This window comes from Kogia breviceps, chromosome 4, assembly GCF_026419965.1.
Source record: "Kogia breviceps isolate mKogBre1 chromosome 4, mKogBre1 haplotype 1, whole genome shotgun sequence".
Taxonomy (NCBI): domain Eukaryota; kingdom Metazoa; phylum Chordata; class Mammalia; order Artiodactyla; family Physeteridae; genus Kogia; species Kogia breviceps.
The window spans coordinates 8,384,292-8,405,128 of NC_081313.1; the positions used below are offsets into that span (position 1 = coordinate 8,384,292).

The window sequence follows — 20,837 nt, forward strand, 5'->3', positions numbered from 1 at the left end:
ATGGTAAAACCTTGAGCTGACTTAGATTTGGAAGTAATGCGTTAAAAGGATAGGAAGTTGTCAGAACCAGCTAGTTACTGTCTTTCTAGAACCACATGGTCTTCCATCTCTGCTTCCAGTAATGTCTGCTTCATTCTTCTTGCCACAGATCAACTTTCACTGCTTTGGCATGCTTACGGGCAAGCATACATGCACTTATTTGACAAGTGTTTATTGAGCACCTGTTAACTAGCCAGGCACTATTTTATGCACTTGGGTTAGGCTGGTAACAAAATAGACAAAATCTCTTCTTTCATAGAGCCTACGTTCTTGTTTTTGGCTTGGTAGAGGAGGAGGGGAGGACAGAAAATAAACATGTAATAAATTATATGACATGACTAGATGGTTATACGTGCTGTGGAGAACAGTTAGTTGGGAGGGAACAAGATGGGTGAGAGAAGTATGAGATGAAGGTAGATTACAAAGGGGCATGAGTTAATTTTGGTGGTGATGGATATGTTCATTATCTTGATTGTGGTGACAGTTTTACCAGTGTCAAGCGTATCAAGTGATATCCTCTAAGTAAGCATATTTTATTGGATGTCTGTTATTCCTCAGTAAAACTTTTTAAAAATCCATTGTCTTTTACTCATGCATGGCTTTGTAACCTCATGTATTGATCATTTGGTAGCTGTTGGATCAAGTTATGCAAATCTTCCAAATCTTGACACATTTTCATGTGTAACATAAAAGTCACATTCATTAGCGTCATGACTTATCTCAAAAGGGCTTTAGGTATTGGAGAAGCTGTCGTTCTTGAAAGTTTTATTTTTGTCAGTGGCAGCAAATACTGTCAGTGTTTTCCTTGGTTCTTAGGCTCACTTCATTCTTTTGTGACACAGTGCCTGCCGAATACCCAAATCTGTCTGCATAACTGTTGTTTGTCATTTTGTTGTTGTTTTGTTTTTTTTTTCCATAGTAAAAATGGTGTTTCGTGCGGGGTGGGAGTGGGGAAGCAGTTAGCTCAGCTGGTAATTCCAAAGAATAATACAAGTGCTTTTTCTTGAGACAACCACTGCTGTTGAGCCTGAGTCCAGGAGTGAGTCCACACTCTCTGTATTTTTCACTTCTAAAATTTCCACTTGGTTCTTCTTTAAATCTTCTTTTTCCTTTGCACTTTGGATCCAGTGAGGAGGCAGAAAACACAGTAACTTAACTAGAGGAAGTTGAAAGAATTATTAACCTATGATAAGAGAATAATTATAAAGATGTAAGGACTACTGTAAAGTGTACCCTGGGCCTGAGGGAAAATGTCCAAGTAGGGACAGACTGGGGAGGGGTGAGGGCCCCTCCTCACAGCTGTGGTTCAGACCTCATTGGAGAAGTATGGAGTTGTCCAAGCCAGAGCTAGTCCACAGTTTCTGCGTGAGCAGGAAACAACGCTCCAAGGTGCATGCAGGAGACTCAAGGTTGATGGGTAGGCATGCAGAGTTAGGGTACCACTGTGGGCGCAAGGCCTGGAGTATGTTGAGCTGTTATCAGTAGGGCTGTGAGAAGTTGGTTACTAAAGCAAACCTACTGACAGTGCAGCGGGAGCAAGGAGTGCTCCAGTCCTCCTGTGTTGTTCCTCCAGCACCCTCTACCGACAAATTTATTTTTAAAAACTGTTTAAAAGAGTCCAGTCTCTTATCTCTGAACAGGTGGTACTGAAGGATAAATTTGGAGTTGAGAGGAAATAGTACATTGATACTTGGCACCCTCCTGCTAAAACTTGGGAGTTATTACCTGTGCTGCTGAATTTGCATTTGCCCACTGCTGGCAACATCCTCACCACGAACTCTGTAGCTAGTGCAGGAGTTCACAGTACCTGCAGTTAGCTGCCACGGCTGTTTTTAGAGCCAGAAGTAGGAAATGGCTTTACTCCTTCCCTCCATCTTATGATCCCACAGAAGAGCTTCTCATTGACAGCATGTAACTCAAGCTTAGTCAGCAAGGCAGATGTAGTTTTCAGGCTTCCAGGAGCAATAGTATAGGTGTATGTTAGTTTTGTAATGATCAGTAATCTGGAGAGATAAGAAATAATTAAGCTTTGCAATATATGGAGAATTGCGATATATGGAGAATTGGAATTTAAATGTATGCTTTCAAGGCCTAATTACCAAATCCACATTAAAAAAAAAATAGGTATACTTTCACAGTCAAAAAGGAAGTGTTTTTCACAGAATTGTAGCAGTTAAAGATTTCCTTGTGATTGTAACAGTAGCAATGAAACAGTAGAAACTTTGGGAAAACAGGGGAAGAAAATCACCCATGTTCTCATCTAACCAATATAATGGCTATCATTTTTTGTATTTTCTCTTTTAGGCTGTTTTGGGTTTTTTCCCTAGTTGTAAGAACAGTGTGTATTCATTTTTTTATTCCTGCTTTGTTTATTTAACATTATGCATATTTCCATATTGCCATATAACTGTTATATTTGCTATGTTTAAGGGGCTATAGACATTCGTGTAGTGGATGTACCACAATTTATGTAGCCACACTTCTGGTTTTAGCTATATAGGTTATCCACAGATATTTTGAATAATACTTTTTAATAATGTATTTTTAATATTTGTTTACTGTAATCGTAGCTACTAATTATAAAATTTTTGTTGATAATCAGCTATTAAAAATCCTTTGTTACTGCAACCAGGTGAATCAAGGTCAACATTAACAGTCATAAAAATCATGTTGATAATGTACCGTTCATATTCTGTGATGACATGGCACTTTACCTATGTGATTTTCCTCCCCAGAACCCATAACCCCACTCTAATCATGAGCAAAAACATCAAACCAATTCTGGGGACTTTACTGGTGGTGCAGTGGTTAAGAATATGCCTGCCAATGCAGGGGACAGGGGTTCAAGCCCTGGTCTGGAAGGATCCCACATGCTGCGGAGCAACTTAAGCCCATGCGCCACAACTACTGAGCCTGCACTCTAGAGCCTGCGAGCCACAACTACTGAGCCCACGTGCCACAACTACTGGAGCCTGCGTGCCTAGACCCCATGCTCTGCAACAAAGATAAACCACTGCAATGAGAAGCCTGCACACCGCAACAAAGAGTAACCCCTGCTCACCGCAACTAGAGAAAGCCCGCGTGCAGCAATGAAGATGCAACGCACACAAAAAATAAATTAATTTTTTAAAAAATCAAAGTCATCAAAAACAAGGAAAGTGTGAGAAACTGCCAGAGAGCTAAGAGACGCCTAAGGAGACGTGACAACTAAATGTAATGTGGATTCTGGAACAGAAAATGACATTAGGTAAAGATGAAGGAAATCTGAATAAACTGTTGACTTTAGTTAATGATAGTGTGTCAGTATGCGTTCATTAAGTGTAGTAGAACTACCATCCTAATGTAGGATGTTAATAAGAGGGAATACTGGGTACTGTGTACGGGGGAGCATTGTACTGTCTCCGCACATTTTCTGTAAATGTAATCTGTTCTAAAAAATAAAGTGTATTAAACTCTTTGTTTATTAAATTATCACTAGTTTATCACCAGAAGGAAAGTGGAAACATTTTGAAATCTTATGTGAAACAACTTTCAGGATAGACAATGGCTTAAGAGTTAAGATGTACCTAGAGCTTTAAGAGTTGTTTTGCATTTTTTCTCGTAGTAGATACTTAGAATATATTTGGTGAACTGGATTGTTGGCTAAAACAACTAATGGGATGGGCTAGCCTTGAATGGGTATTGACTTCCACAACTGGCAGCAACTTGATAACCTCTCACACTGTTTGGGTGTTGCCCTCCCTTTCATCTCATGGGCTGTCTCGGTATTCAGTCACTAAGGACTTGAAGGTTTCATTCAAAAAAACTTTACTGAGCTAGATACTGTGCTAGGAACTTCTAAAAGGTATGCTTTGTGAAGATATTAAGTATTCAAATAAAGCAACAAAAGTTGCCATAGGATTTAACAGAAGAAATTTGCCCTTGAAAACCAGGAAGAGCTTTGCTTTATTGTTCTAGGTAAGTTTGCATTCATAACCAGCAGAGTGCATTGATTTTACTTTGGCCTGAGCAAGATTTGTAATTTTACTGCATGTAAATTTGGTGGAGCCTTACTCCACCGCAGAACATTATTTCATTTTTAGTGAAGGGCCTCAGGCTGCACCTTTTGTAGACTGCACTCTCCTTTTGTACCCTTGGCCTTGTTATTCTCTTCAGGTTTTGGGTGGTGGGATTGATCCTAGTAAACAAAATAGATTATTTTTTCTTTGACTCCCCCCCCCTTTTCTCCATTGAGGCATTTTATTTGCACATTGTTATATACTCCTAGGAAAAACATTCCAGGATTTCTCTCCTATGTGTTTTTGTCTTGTTTCTTCATGGTCCTCATGCCAGCTGAGGTGGTCAGTACAGTGAAACCAAGCTAGCAGAATGGAAGTAGGTTATTTTGACATTTTTCTAGATTTTTGAGTTGCACTTCAAATCTGGGCCTGATCACTCCATGCTTGTTTAACTTGCTTGTGAGGTTCACAATAATTTTCCCAGCTCTGTGATCATAAGTGATTTGAAATTTGCCAGTGTAAGCATGCTTCATCATTACTGTTAGAAACCAGGTGATTTTGGAGCATGGCCTGACAAGAACCTGGCATTTGTCTCTCTTTTCAGCATTGTTAATGCTCTTGAGAGCATCAGCCACGTCATTCACGCACACCATTGCGGTAGGACGGAAAGATGGTGAAATGAGTTTTCTTTGACTTTCTGTGTTGGTGGTGGTTGTGCTTGTTTCAGTTTTTGTTTTGTGAAGCAGCTAAGATCCTTTATAGAACAGGATAGGCTGATTTATGTCTTAGTCACAAACTTCCCCCAAACCTGAGCAACAAAAGGTTGCTTTAAGTTTCTCACTGACATCATGTCCAGTGTGGCTGGGGAGATATTCTCCTGCTAATAATGCTGGTCACTTGGAGAACTAGGTTGGAGACCATGGCTTAGCACATGATTCCACAATCGCTGAGGCAAGAAAATGCAGTGTGATGGATTGTCTCCATTGGTGCCCAAAGACTTCTATCCAGAAGTGATGCACATCACTATAACTCATATTTCATTGACTAAAGCAAGTCACATGTTCAGGTATAATTTCAGAGGTGACAGGGAAGTGCAGTACTGCCACATACCCAGGAGTAGAATGCCAGAAATATTTGATGACCAATGCTGATGATTTCCACAGTCCCTAGCAACATTAATTCCTACCTGGTCACATGAAATAAATGTGCTCATTGGGATACATTTCAATCTACAACTTCATTAGAACACATTTTAGAGAGGGAACTAATTTTTTTTCATGTCGTTATTACCTTTTCTCATTTGTTCTTTTCTCCTACGTCTGTTTAGACACTAGTACTGTAGAAAACCTGATTTTATTAAAATTAAAGTGTATTTAAAGTTTTTCTTATTTAATGTCTGTGAGTTTTTGACAAACGCATATAGTCATGTAGCCACCACAATCAAGATACAGAATAGTTCTTTCACTCCCCAAAATAACTTCGTGTCTTTTTATGGTCACCTCCACCCCCAGACCCTGGCAACCACTGATCTGTTTTGGTCTGTATAGTTTTGTTTTTTCCAGAATGTCATAAGTGGAATTAAACAGTATGTAGCTGTTTGAGTCTGGCTTCTTTCAGCTTAACATAATGTATTTAAGATGTAGTTACATTGTTGCCTGTATCAGCAGTTTATTCCTTTTTATTGCTAAGTAGTATTCTGTTGTAGGGATGTGCCACAATTATCCATTCCCTAGTTATGGAATGCTTGGGTTGGTTGTTTCCAGTCTGGGAGAATTATGAATGAAATTCACATAGGTTTTTGTGCAAACATGAATTTTAATTTTACTAGGTTAAATACCTAGGAATAGGATTGCTGGATGTATATAAGAGTATATATGTTTTTATTTTTGTTATTTTAATAGATATGTAGTGGTAATCTTACTGTGGTTTAAACTTTGTTGTTAATGTAAAAAATACATAACAAAATTTACCATTCTAACCATTTTTAAGTGTCTAATTCATTGGCATTAAATATAAACACATTGTTGTACAGTCATCAGCATCTTAACTGTGTTTTTAATTTGCATTTCCTTAGTGAGTCAGCATTGTTTTCATTTGTAGACCTTCTTTGCTGAAGTATCTGTTCAAATCCTTTGCTGAATTTTTTGGGACTATTTTCTTATTGTTAAGACCCCAATTAGTAAGCGGGATGAAGAATTTGAATAGATAGTTCACGAAAAAAGAGAACATGGCTAAATGTGGAAATATCCAGCTTCACTAGTAATAAAACTACTTCTTACTTAGCTGTTGTACTAGTTATTTTTACCCTTATATTTCAGTAATGTGTTTCATTAGAGGGAGCAAATCTACTGTTCAGAAGGAAGAAAATTACAAATTTGGAGCAGTAGATAGTAGATATATATAGGATATAGACATTAAATTATGAAAAAATAAAACATTCAAGGAAACTTGATCACATAACCAGGGTGAGTATGATAAAGTCAAAAAGTTGTCTTTTGGAATTGGGGGTTAGGTTTTAAATCCTCATTTCCTCATTAACTTTCTTGATAATATAGTTGGGCTAGGATTAGAAATAGAGTTCGCTAATCTTAAGTCTACTCTCCACTTGTTCTTGACTGTCAGAGGTGGTGGTAGGGTCAAATTTTTTTCTTGTACTGTTTGGCTGGGGAACAGCAGCAGTTACTGTCTAAAGATTTCTGTCTTGCCGAGTTGCCCCTTCCCTGGTCCTTTGGCTAGAGAGAGCAAGCTTTGTGGGGGATTTTTTTTGGTCTGTTCTCATTGGTGTTTCTAGCTTGCCAGCTTTTCTACCTCAGCCTCTGGTCCAGGATACTTGAGGAAACACACAAATCCAGATAACTCACTGCCTTGTGGTTCCTTGGCATCCCAGCTTCTTTTGCTGATCTGCCTTCTCTTCACCTTTTAGAGTCTTCTTATGTTTGTTTTGTACATAATATCCTGGGTTTTTAGCTGTCCTTGGCAGGAGGAGTAGGCAGAAAACTCCTACTGTTTCATCTTGGTCTAGAATCTTCATTTGTCATTTAGTCTTTATTGCTGCCTTTCTCTAGAGCAAACCTTTATCCTTATTTTCTAAATGATATGTGTTTTACATGTTTTTGAGTTTTTTTACATGTGGAATTGTAGAGGAGTAGGTACTGTCTGTGTCTGGGGTTCTTTATCACTCAACATCGTTTTGTGAGATAAATCCAAATTGTCGTTTGTGGTTTTGGTTGGTTTATTCTTTTTGCCATGAAGTATTATATTAAATTATGTGAATATACCAAAATTTATTTATCCAAATTTATTTGCCATATTTAGGCAATTTGGGTAGTTTCCATTTTGGAGGCATTATGAATAGAGCTGCTATGAACATTCTTGTACATGTTTTTGAACATGAGTATATAGGAAACTATTAATTTTAAGTAAGATACTAGCAAAATACTACACAAATATATACAGTTGATCCTTGAACAACACTGGTTTGAGCTACTTCGGTCCATTAGTATGCGGATTTTTTCCAGTACTTATATGGTGTTGGCTCCTGCCCCATTTGTGGGTGTCACATCTGTAAATTCAACCAACTGCAGATCAGAAGTTTCATCTGAATTTGCTTGAATCCGTGGATGTGGACAGAACCTGCAGATGTGGAGGGCCACCTATGAGACTTGAGTGCCCAGGAGTTTTGGGATACATGGGGGCTTTTGGAAGCAATCCATCCATGGATGCCGAGGTACACCTGCCCCATAGGCAACATACACTTATAAAATAAGGAAAGAACTTCTTTCCCCCAACCTTGATCCCCCCAAAGTAGCAACTGTTAATAGTTTCTTATGTATTCTTCCAGAATAAATGTTTAACTATGACCTTTATATATCTGTGCCTTGTTTCAGATTTTCCTCCTGGAATATAGATTGGCAGGGAAGAACCTTCCATTGCTTCTACTCCATGCACACGGACTAGCTAAGGAAGTTGAGTTGGGGCTATAGAGCAATGGCAGTTGCAGCCTATCTCTTAGGTAGCTTTTCCTGGCCTCCATTTCCCTGATAAGCGGTGGATAAGCCACAGGGAACCAGGTGTGGCTAGGGGCCTGCTCAACGGCTGAGTGTTTGCCTTGAAGAGTTTTATAGCTGAGACTTACCACCATTCTGGTTGATTTATAGCAACAATCTTTGCCTTTCCATTTAGGGAAATATTTATACATAAAGTACTCGAGCAAAACTCAAGTCACAACTTCATCATGTGGGGAAAAACAAGAGTCAGTACTGCAAAAGAGATTTGTGATGATGTTTCTTGGCCCAAATTCTGTATTAGAGTCATTTAGATGAAATGGTTTTAAGTTAGAAATGGGTTGTTGGTTGCATAGCAGTAGGCTTTTAGGAATGTTGAGACAAGATTATTTAGATCTTATTTTGCTTTCTTTCCCTGATGAAGATATAGCCAGTGAAAGTTTTAACACATTTTTAAAAACATGGTCAGTGAAATAGGAAAGTTGCTAACATGAGTTTTCACATTTGTGCGTGTATGTTAAATAAATCACATGCAAAGACCTCCTGCTAAAGAACTTCACTGATAAAATTGGACTTGGTGGGCTTCCCTGGTGGCGCAGTGGTTAAGAATCCGCCTGCCAGTGCAGGGGACACGGATTAGAGCCCTAGTCTGGGAAGATCCCACATGCCGCCGAGCAAATAAGCCCATGCGCCACAACTACTGAGGCTGCGCTCTAGAGCCTGTGCTCCACAGCAAGAGAAGCCCCTGCAATGAGAAGCCCGCGCACTGCAACGGAGAGTAGCCCCCGCTCACCGCTGCTAGAGAAAGATGGCATGCAGCAACGAAGACCCAACGCAGCCAAAAATAAATAAATAAACAAACATAAATAAATAGGACTTGGTAGTGTTAGTAAAGTGAAAGTTCAGCTACGATATTTACAACTTGCATGTTAACCTTTGATTGTGTTTTTTTAGTTTCATTGTACAAAATTTCAAACTCTCACAAATAGATTAATGTAATAAACTTCTGTATAACCAGCATCTAGATTCAACAGATACAAGCATATGGTTGATAATTCTTTTATCTCAACCCTTTCCCTCTTGCCTCCCCGCACTTCTGCTGGATTGTTCTAAAGGAAATCCCAGATACGATATCTTTTCATCCATGAATATTTATGTATCCTAAGAGATAATTTTTTTAAAACAAATAACCACAATACCAGTATCATACTTATTGTCTTTATACTCCAAGTTTTAAAGTAACTATCAATATTATTACTATTAATATGATGATTATTGAATTCTCTTTAGGATTTCTTTGTAGTTCCTTGTCTTTGGATATAGCCTACTTGGGGATATATGATCATGTTTTAAACTCTAAAGTAATTATTTTCTGTGACTAAGCTTGATATACACAGATTCATTTGTTTGATTTGTTTTTGGTTTATTTTGCATTTTGATTATTATATGATTTTCACTTTTATTATTATGTAAAAGATTTCCATGGTTCTAAAACAAAGTAATTCAGAAGTCTAATGTTCCCTTCCCTTTCCTTTTCCTTTTATAATCAGTGGAGCTTGTGAAGTCCCTGATACAATAATGATAATTTTATGCATATGTGTATTTTGAGAGAGGCATAGTTATTCTCTGATTTTTTTCAGGTGTTCTGTGAGCAAAATCTATCTATCAGCATACCTAAACATACCACTATGATAGAACAGTGGTTCTCAAACTTTTTTGGTCTCAGGATCCCTGTAAATTCTTCTAAAAGATTCAGAAGAGCTTTTATTTGCCGTATAAGAGAGTAAAAAAATTTAGAAATATTTATTCACTTAACACACCCATTATGTGTTAATATAAAATTTTTTCATGAAAATAACTATATATTCCAAACCCAAAATATTGGTGAGAAGAGTGGATTTGTTTTATTATTTACATACCTCTTAAATGTCTGGTTTGATGGGAAGCAGCTGCATTCAAACAGGTGTCTCATGTAGCCTCTGGAAAACTCCACGGTACACTGGCAAGACAATGAGAGTGAAACACTCTTAGTGTTAACGGCAAAAATAGTTCTGACCTTGTAGGGCGAGGTGAGTCCAGTGCTGTACTTCAGACTGTCGAGCAGAGCTCTGGGCCTTGATTTAGATCGGATGTGTTTGCTTAGTTTTCTGGTTATTGGTTCGTCTTTCAGAAGGATGGAGTCTACTGAAGATCGGTGTCTGGTCATATTCACGTGTTTCTCTGTCCTGCTAGTGGAGGTGCTGTCTCTCCAGTCCCACCTCACCCGCCCCTCGCGGCCATGCTGTGGGAGTGTGGGGAGACGTGGTGCCTCCTGCTGTGACGTCCTTGCCGCGGCTCCCTGCGCCACACAGGGCTAGGTCACCTTGTGGGGCTGGTCCCGGTCTAGGAGGCGCCCAGCTGGCGATCAGCCGTTCACACCCGTGTTGATACTGTTTCCGGTGTTTGTCCCTGCATCCTGCTAGCCGAGGTGTGCCCACAAAGGCTGTCCCTGCCCCACCCCAGTTCATCGCCACATAACTGGTGGCTGACCAGTCACCATGTTGGTGGAGGGTGACCCTTGTTCATGTAAGCGCAGCGGTGTCTCTTGCCGCTTCCCTCTGCACTGTGTCTTGCTTACGGGACACCTCTTGCCGTGCTGTGGCGACTGCGCCCTACTTTCTACACCCGCAGCTGCCTAAGAGCTGGCCAGGGAAACAGGATGAGGTGGAAGCACTTTGCGCTGTGACTGCAGCTGCCTCCCCACGCTCGCACTCAAACCCACCCTGAGTGGTTGATCCTGCGGTAGCACGTGCCTGTCGCCAAAGTTAATCCACAGCCTCTAAGCACTTCTGGCTTAGACACTCTGATGTTGAGAATGACTTTGAGCGCTTGTTAGGCTCCTACCTGCAGAACTGTGGTAATTCTAGAACTAATCCACGCCCATGGGCGTCAGCATCTCTGCTGACCAGGATTGCACGTTCTGTGGCCCTGTTAAGGAGTCGTTTTGCGTACCATGGCAACACCGTGACTAGGAGTTCGGGTGATGGGAAATCCGGATTTGATTCCATAGAGGAGGCCTGGTAATCGACTGCTCCAACCTAGGAAGGTAGCAGATTTGCCACTTGTGAACCGAGGGTGGGGAGGCAGTGATGCAAAACAACACTGGACACTTTTGAGGTCCGGTAATTGGAATGAGTCCACTTAAAATCCTTTAAGGCAGATCCAATGTGTGGCAAATCTGGTACCGGCAGCTGAGATAATCCCCAGCTTCAGTGGCAGGGGTATTGAATTTGGTGCAGTTAAAATACTGTGTGATCCGCCACGCGGGTCTGCGGATGGGTAGCCTCCGTCCCTGTCCCTACCCCCTGCTTCTCGGTGCCCTCCTGGCTCCTAGCTGAGTGTCCGTGGACTGAAGTGTGCACTTGAAGAAATTAAAGTCCTCCAAGCAGGTGCGAGCTGCCTGCACACTGCTGCTGGAAATCCTGGAATGGGAGCGTGGTTCTCTTGTTTGTGTTGGAGGATTTTGATCGTGGAGGCTGATTAAACGGGGTGGCTGGGATGCTCGTACTGCACCGCTAGAGCTCAGAGTCTTAGATTGATGCAGGACCGACCAGAGTGAAAGCTTTTGCCATGGGTGTTTTCATTATTTAAGGATGAAGGTGAAAGGATGAAGGTGAAAATGGGAGGTTTGAAGAGATTCTGATCCCATGTTGTTCTGACTATAAACAATGCCGACTGCCCTCGTTATTTCCGGTAGCGTGCCGGCAGCTTATTGCTGGCAGCTTACAGGAAACCAAAGTCCTTCTGATGGTGGTAGCTGGAGTGTCTGGTTCCAGAGCTGAAATTTGAAAGCACAGTGGTGTGGTCTGCGCTTAATTTGACTCAAGCTGGACAACCCTATGCGAATCCATCACAGACAGGATTGGCACTTTGATAGCTCTTACGTGGGTGGTGGTGCGTGGCCTTTCTGTGTTGCTGGAGCGATTTGTCTGGCTTATTGATAACCGGGAGACTAGTGTGCTCACCGCTTAGGTACCCCCAGTGCTTGATATCCCTAACTTCGACAAATATTGCTTAGCCACCCAGGATTGAGCAATCACAAGTCTGTGATGCTCTTAAGGGGCCGTAACTGCGCCGCGCTTCTCAGCATCTGCGTATCCCAGTCTGACGGGTGCTGGGGATTCATTATTCAGTCCACCAGCGCTGGGCTCTGGGTTGCAGTTATTCCTCATTCACGAGGACCTCCCTGTAAGGGAGAAGATCAGAAGCTTGCAGTAAGTCCCCGCCCGTTGTTCCTACTGCCCGTCGCCCCTCAGATTGCCCGCTCGGTGTTGGCGTTTGCTCTTGGGCGATCTCCCAAGAAGCTGGTCTAAATGAAAATCGCAACCAGGTTTCGGTAGGTGGTCCTGCGGAAAGACCGCGTTACGGACCGAGCAAGCGAGCTTGAGGGATAGCTTTCGGCCATCTGTATGTCACCCGCCACCCCAGGCAAGACCGACAGTAGTGCCATGAGAATCACTTGGGGCAGGGGTGGAGGGAGTGAAGGAAGAGCCGCCGCCCTTTGGTGGCCGACCCGTAGCCCTGAGCGTCCGCAGTTTCTGCTTAAGGTGGCCTCTGACTCGCCTCTCTCTGGCCTTCGTGGTCTTGGGGTGCCCCCCTCCACACTCTATTGTGTGTGTGTCTGTTGCTGTCTGTCTCTCCCTCTAGGACCGTTCTGCTGTTTTGATGTGTTTTTGTGAAGTTTAAACTTAGGACCAGACTTAGGACTTTAGACTTTAAACTGTTAGGACAGGAATGGGGAAGTGATTTTGCATATTTCTATCTATAATCTGTTAGTTATGAGAAAGTACGGTTTCAAATAAAACCACGGTTTCCGTTATTTTCAATTTTGATTTATTTACAGAGCTCTCATACAAAGGAACAGTTGACCTTTTTATATGATAGAAAATTTTTAAGTTTCAGATATACTAGATTATCATCCTGATCACAATTTTTAGTTCTCCATGATGTTGATTCATGTTTTACCTAGTGATAGAGTCTTGCTTTAACATGCAGTATTTTAGTTTTTGGTGGTCTATTATTTTTTTTAAAGTTATAACCAAAGATAATTCAATTTTTCTTTTTCATTAATAGACATATGTAGAGTGTGTCGGTCAGAAGGAACACCTGAGAAACCTCTTTATCATCCTTGTGTGTGTACTGGCAGTATTAAATTTATCCATCAAGAATGGTGAGTCATCCTTTCAGAAAATTTTTATGTCTGAGCTTTACTGTCATCTATATAATGAGGGAGACTGTTTCAATGAACTTTCTCTGTAACTAGTTATTTCTTTAAAATTTGTATTGTGAAAATTTGGAAACTACCCATATTTCTTATTACCATGCCATATCATTTTGGTATATTGTCTTTCAGATGCACGTGAGTACCTATTTGTTTATTTCTACCATGGTGAGCTTATGTTCATGGGAAGTGTTATGGTGTTCTAGTTTTGCTTGGCATGATTATAGTTTACATTTAGGAAATGCTTTGTGTAAGGTGATAACTCAGTGCTTATATATATTTTAACTCATTTAATCCTTAAAACAAAACTGCAAGGTGAAGTGTGATTATGATTTTATGATTATTCAGATGAGGGGACTGAAGCATTGAAAGGTTAAGTAACTTGTTCTAGGTCACACAGCCAGCCAATTAGTGATAGACCTAGCCACCAGGTAGCAGTATTCCTTAGACCAATATTAGAACTGATGTTGATGCTTGGAGATTCTTCTATATTCAGTTATCTTTGAGAACGTTACAATTTACTTTGATTCGTTAATAGTTCAATTAATTGAAATTGCTTTTTTTTTTTTTTGCGCTGTACGCGGGCCTCTCACCGTTGTGGCCTCTCGCGCTGAGGAGCACAGGCTCAGCGGCCATGGTTCATGGGCCCAGGCCGCTCTGCGGCATGTGGGATCCTCCCGGACTGGGGCACGAACCTGTATCCCCTACATCGCAGGTGGACTCTGAACCACTATGCCACCAGGGAAGCCTGAAAATGCTTTTTAATAGAGGAAATACATGTCGTTTTTATTTTTATCTGTTATAATTCTGTACTCTTAGAGGGCATCAATGATAAAAAGTTTAGGACTTTCTAAATTTAAAACTGTACAAGTTCTGTGATATGTTAAATTTTAGTAAAGCAATATTAGTTTTCAGTGAAACCTTAAAAGTTTTTTTTGTTATAAACAGTATACTTATGAATGTATTTGTAATTGCAGCTTAGTTCAGTGGCTGAAACACAGTCGAAAAGAATACTGTGAATTATGCAAGCACAGATTTGCTTTCACACCAAGTAAGTTCTTTCGAAGTTTTCACTGCATTTCTAGGTTATAACTGGCCACATAAAGGTGTTTAAACAGTATTAAAGCAACTGTGTTCAGCTTAATTTGTCTTTTATGGTAATAGAAAGTCGTGCTATAACATTTTGGAAAATATTTTTTAAAACTACACGTCAGCTTTTAACACACCACACACACGTGATTTAATTTGTGGGATATTTCTTCTTCTTTTTTTTTTTTCTCTTTTTTTTCGTTTAGACAAGTTCAAACGTGTACAAAAGTATAATGAGCCTGTATCCATCACCCAGTTTCATCCATTTTCAACTCACAGCCTTTACATGTCATTCTCTGTGCTCTTGTTTGCACCTCTCCATCCTTATTAAAGCAAATCCCATCATTTATGATTTCATCTGTACATATTTTAGCATGTATCTCTAAAGAGTAATGGTTTTTAAAAATATATATATAGCTATAATACCATTATTTACCCCCAAATATTATCGATGCCTTGAATTTGTCAAATATCCCATCCCTGTTCAAATTTGGGACATCTTTTGAGTTTAAATTATGTTGGTTGGAATAATAAGACAAATACTTAATTCACTTTTTAAAAATAAGACTTTCTAAGCTCAGTATTTTGTAGGCTTATGGTAAATATTTTGCAGATCTTTAAAATTCTGATTATATTTATAACTCCTTTACCTATTGATTGATATTTAATATTGTTCATCTTAAATAAGTAGGGGTTTGTACTGGCAAGTTATCAATAATTTGAAGCACATTTTCATTCTGGGATCCTAGTATATTGCTCTCCCCCTCCCCCAAAGATTTTGTAATGCTGTAGTTTTGTTTGTTTTAAGCATCTTGAGCTGCTGAGTGTAAATTCTGTAAATTAGTGTTAGTTTTACTTTGTCTTTATGTGATGAGTGTATATAATTAAAATCATTACAGTTTCAGTTTTGAAGCTTTGTATTCATTATGCTCAAAAAATGTCAATTCTGTTATTTTGTAGTCTTTAATTTTCTGTAGGTCATAAAAACTGTACAGCTTAAGGTTTATTGCAACCTGCAAGACTAAATAATTGAATATCTTCATGAAGTTTGATTGATAAGAAATACTCATGTAAGCTTCTTTATTCTGAGGCCAATAAAAGCTTGTGTTTGTACCTTTTAGTTTTCATTTGACAGTCATGTGCTCTGTTTATCCTTTTCAAAAACTCTATTTACTGGTTTAATGACTTGCTCCTGTGTATCAAATATCCTGTTAAAGTACTGATCTTTGTGGGTGTGTTGTAAAAAGTTGCTGTTTGTTACTTGTTCACTCCTTTGTGTCTATAGCTGCGAACAGTTTTGTAATAGTGCTCATAAATTTCAGATCACTGATTTTAAAACTTTATTTATCATAACTCTTTGTTTTGGCCTTACTAGAGAAAGAGGCCTTTGTTCCTTCTGTATGTTCTGAGAAACCTGTGGTAGAGCAGTGGTTTTCACTGGAACCATTTACAAAGGAAATCTTTCTAAAACGTGTGTACATAGGTTCTGATACCAATTCCAATGTGTGTGGGGTGGTTTTCCCTACGCCAATGAGCAGTTCTGCAGGACACCGGATGGGCATCCTACAGTTTAACCCACTTCTCACACTGTCTGCTCCAAGACAGCATTGCATTCCACAGGTTGAGGGCTCTGTTCTTAAAGGACTGGCATCCCTCAACCCCCTGCAGATGCTAGTCGCAAACCCAGGCTGTTACTTTTGCTTTTGACTTTCTGACCAACTCACTTTTTTTTTTTTTTTTTTTTTTGCGGTACGCGGGCCTCTCACCGCTGCGGCCTCTCCCGCTGCGGTGCACAGGCTCCGGAAGCGCAGGCCCAGCCATGGCTCACGGGCCCAGCCGCTCCGCGGTATGTGGGATCCTCCCGGACCGGGGCACCAACCGCTGCGCCACTAGGGAAGCCCTGACCAACTGACTTTAAATCAGGGGTTCCCAATGACCCCTTCCTGGATTTGATTAATTTGCTAGAGTGGCTCATAGAACTCAGAGAAACATTTTACTTATTAGATCATCAGTTTATTGTAGAAGGATATAATTCAGGAACAGCCAGATTGAAGAGATGCATAAGGTAGGGTATGTGGGAAGGGAAACTGCACCATTCTCCCCAGATTCACTTGTTTTCACCAGCTGGGAAGCTCTCCGAACCTGAGGCCTTTCGGGTTTTTATGAAGGCCTCATTACATAGGCGTGATTGATTAAATCGTTGACTGTTGGCAGTTGGTTCTACCTTCAGTCCCTCGCTCCTCCCCAGAGGTCTGAAGGGTGGAGCTGAAAGTTCCAACCTTCTAATTACTTGGTTGGCTCCCTTGGAAAACCCGTGCCATACTCTTTCTCCCCACCCCCGCCCCGGACAGGTTCAAAAGTCATCTCATTAACATAACAAAAGACACATTTATGGCCTACGTTGCTTAGAAAATTCCTAGGGTTTCAGGAGCTGTGAGCCAGGAACTGTGGACGAAGACCCAAATGTATATGAGAAATATATTTTGGTCATCTGAACGACCAGATATGTATTTCTTATAAATCACAATATTACCTGTGGCAGAACCTCTTTTTCTGAGTATTGAACCACACTTTGCAGAGAAGTGGGAAGACCTTAATTTACCATTTGGAATGTTGATTATTGTACTAAAATGGGGTGGGGAGCGGCTAACAGACGTCAGTGGGCTGTTCACTCTTACAGGAAAGTGGCTCTGCTGCAGATTGTTGTGCATTTTGAGTGCTATTTCTGAGGCTGGCATGGGGGGAGCGTTCTTTCTCGATAACATCTGTCAGCTTCACCTTTTTCTCCTGTTTGCTTTATGTGATCTTTTATAATTTGAGAAACCAGATAATTACAGTGTTTGAGTGCTGAAATATGTGTAAATTAGCCTTACATAAAGTTCCTGGCTATGAGTGAGGGATGTGTACTTCTCTTGAATCTTTCTTCCTGCTCAGAGGCCTGTTTCGTTGGCTTCTACATTTCTTATGTGATTTGCTCTCATAAATGACTTCTGGGTAAATGTAGTATTTTATTGTGATTATTTGATTCATTTTTCTTATAGGAAAAAATATTTAAGTGCAGTTGCAAATGTTGAAAGTTAAGATAGTGCTACCTGCCTAGAAAATAACCTATTTGAATCTTCATGAAATTATGTGAACGTTTTCCCCCTTATAGTTTATTCCCCAGATATGCCTTCGCGGCTTCCAATCCAAGACATATTTGCTGGACTGGTTACAAGTATTGGCACTGCAATACGATATTGGTTTCATTATACACTTGTGGCCTTTGCATGGTTGGGAGTTGTTCCTCTTACAGCATGTGAGTATTCATTCTTCTGTGGCTGGAGTTGTTTAAACATTGCACAACTATTTAATATCATAAAGTAATATGGCATCATAGTTTTGTTCAAATGATATTTAATTATTTGATATTATAATGTCATGTATTAGGAAAAGCTCATTTAGGAAACATTATTCACCTGAATTTAAAACCATTTTTTAACAGGCCAGTTTCTTGAATGAATGTGGGAAAGAAAAACACAGCATACAGAGGCTAATAATGAAAGTTCATGAAAGAATTGAAAAAGCAAAATCAAACCATAATTAGAAGGAAACTGAATTTTATTCCTTGAAGTTTATTAGCACTTTCAAGGATGACAAAAGATGGGTTCTTTTGAGATTTTTTTTATCCCCTTTTAAAAGACGCATATCTAATGGTGCTGAATAATTGGGAAGCATATCTTCCAAGTATAGGAGGCTCTTTGGGAGGTTGGTTACTAACTCTTAGTTGATTCTTTTTAGGTTCTTTGTGTTCTTAAAGCCATGGAGAGGGGTCGATAGTATATGGTGCCAGAGTACATAGATAGGATTCTTTAGAGTTAACCACAAACAAGATTTTTAAATAAGTATAATAATATCCTCATGTCTCCTTAAAATAAAGTAAACTCGATCAGTTATAAAAATCAAAATCTTATGGAAGTAGCAGAATAGGTACTATTCACTTGAAGAGTGAATTAGTGAGCTAGAAGATTGAGCAAGGAGTTCGCCAGGATGTAACTCAGAGACAAGAAGTTGCAAGTATGAAGGAAAAAATTTGAGAGATGGAGGCTACATCCGATTGTTTCAGTATCTGTCTAGTAAGTAGTTCCAGAGGGTAAAAGAGATTGAAAGAGAGAGAGCTGACTGTGATAAAGGAAAAAGACAATCCTAGACACATTCTGAAGTTTTCCATTGCTGAATAGGGTGGTGTATAGATGTTATGCTTTCAGATTACCCTACAGAATCATGAAAATCAGACTGGCATCACACTTAAAGTCAGCAACATTGAATGTTAGAAGACAGCAGAATAGTCAACATATGGCAAAACTTTTGAACCCCAAATCTTATTATTCTCAGCTAGAAGGACAAAATACAGACATTTCAATAGATGCAAGGACTTGGAAAGCTTACTACCTCAAATTATTTATGAAAAAAGTGTTTGAGAATATATTTTACTAAAACGAGCAAGGAATCAAAGACAGGGAAAGGTGTGAGCTCCAGAAAAAAAGAAACAAGTGCTTCTTATAGCTAAATCATAATTGTTGTTAGTCTACAATAATTAATAATTTTTTAGGTGTCAGTTGTAAACTAAAATTCTAGATGATCTTAATGAAAGAAATTGTGAGGGGAGGATAGAATTGAGAGCTTTTTAAGTTGTCTTATTTGTGGTGAAATTATAGATGCTTTAGATAAAACAGGAAAATACAGTATAATTATGCATTAAAAATACAGCAGTAACCAAGTAGAGTGCAGAACTAGCAAAAGTGATTAACAGCAAAGGTGCCACTGCTATTCAGAGGAGGAAAGATGGTCTTTTCAATAAATGGTACAGCATCAACTGGACGGGCATGTGGAGCAAGTGACCCATACCATTACCTCCCACCTGACACAAGTTAATTTTAGATGGTCATAAACCTGAATGTGAACATTAAAACCAAAAAACTTCTAAAAGAAAGTATAGGAGAACAACCATAAAAGAAAATACTGAGAAATTTGACTTAATTAAAATTAAGAACTTTAATTCATGCTCAGATACCTTTGAGAGAGAAAGGCAAGCTACAGATGAGAGATGGTATTTGCAATACACATATCCAGCAGAGGATTTGTATCCAGTATATATAAAGAACTATATAAATCAGTAAGAAAAAGGAAGACAAGCCAATTAAAAAGTGAACAGCAGATTTGAACAGGTGTTTCTGGAAAGAAGATTAAATAACCAATAAACACGTGAAAAGATGCTCAGTATCAGTCATCAGGGAAATGCACAAGAAGATGCTGCTACGTACTCAGAAGGATGGCTGAAATTAAAAGGAAAGACAGTGCCAAATCCTTCTTAGGGTGTGGAGCATCTGCAACATGCATACATTGATAGCAAGAGTACATATAGTATAGCCACTTTGGAAAGCTGTTTGATGTTATCTATCAGTGGTAAATATTATAAATACCTTATGATCCAGTAGTTCTGTTTCTGGGAATATTGCTAACAGGAATAAGAGCCTTGTGTCCACTAAAAGACATGTGTGTAAGAGTGTCATCACTGCAGCTTTGATAATAGTAGTTTAAAACTGTAGCCAACCAAACAACTATCAACAGTAGAATGGATACAGTGTGGCTTATCCCTATAATGGAATACTACATAGTGGTGAAAAAGGAGCTGGCTGACGTGACATAGAATAACATGGATAAACTTCGCTTCTTTGAGAAAAAGAAGCCAGGCACAAAAGAGTATGGGTTGTAGGATTGCATTTATGTGAAATTTTAAAATAGGCCAAATCTATGATGATAGAGATCAGAATAGTGATAGTGGTTACCTTTTGCTGGAGATATTGACTGAAAAGGGGCTTGAAGGAGCCTTCTGGGGACCTAGAAATGTTGAGAATCTTACCTGAGTGGCAGTTACTTGGATATATACTAATATAAAAATTCACCCAGACATACTTAATATTTATAATATTTATATAAATTTTATCTTAATAAAAAAGTAACAAAACTTAAATTTAAGTAACTGTTAAGAGAATAGAAATAAGATGATGAGCTTTCATCCTAGGGAGCGGGAATAGGAAACAGTGAGTAAAAGTTTGTGAAGTCTGGCAGAAGATGGGAAAGACGAGAAGGGAGGGCTGAGCAAGGGCAGTACCAGAGAAGAAAAGATAAGATTGCAGTATCTGTGATCATAGCGTTTAGATAGAGCCGAGCCGCATAATTGTGTATGTATCAAAGTGTTCTGCTCCAAGAGATAAGTACGAAACCGCCCAGGTTAATGCTAGAGGGATGTGTTAACAAAGGCTGACAGAACGCAGGAACAGTATTCACCAGCCAGACGTTATTCAGGATGAAACACTTTAAATGAGGAACAGCATTTTATTTCCTATTAATAAAAGGCATAGTCCACTAAGAAAACTTAAGAATTTCTATGCACCAGCAAACAGG

The 20,837-nt window shown here is 39.5% G+C and overlaps 1 protein-coding gene and 1 pseudogene across 2 annotated transcripts in view; one reads left to right on the forward strand and one right to left on the reverse strand.

Annotated features, from left to right (window-relative positions):
• MARCHF6 (membrane associated ring-CH-type finger 6) overlaps positions 1–20,837 on the forward strand; it is a 77,805-nt gene that overhangs the window by 6,593 nt on the left and 50,375 nt on the right. Inside the window, exons 2-5 of one of the 2 annotated variants that reach the window (XM_067030798.1) lie at positions 2,775–3,286; positions 13,154–13,250; positions 14,279–14,352; positions 17,545–17,688. In XM_067030798.1, coding sequence (XP_066886899.1) covers positions 3,256–3,286; positions 13,154–13,250; positions 14,279–14,352; positions 17,545–17,688 — 346 coding nt within the window. In that variant the 5' untranslated portion in view covers positions 2,775–3,255. The remainder of the gene's footprint in view (positions 1–2,774; positions 3,287–13,153; positions 13,251–14,278; positions 14,353–17,544; positions 17,689–20,837) is intronic. The other variant, XM_059059897.2, reaches the window with a different exon arrangement.
• LOC131754384 (small ribosomal subunit protein uS8-like) lies at positions 4,293–4,690 on the reverse strand (annotated as a pseudogene).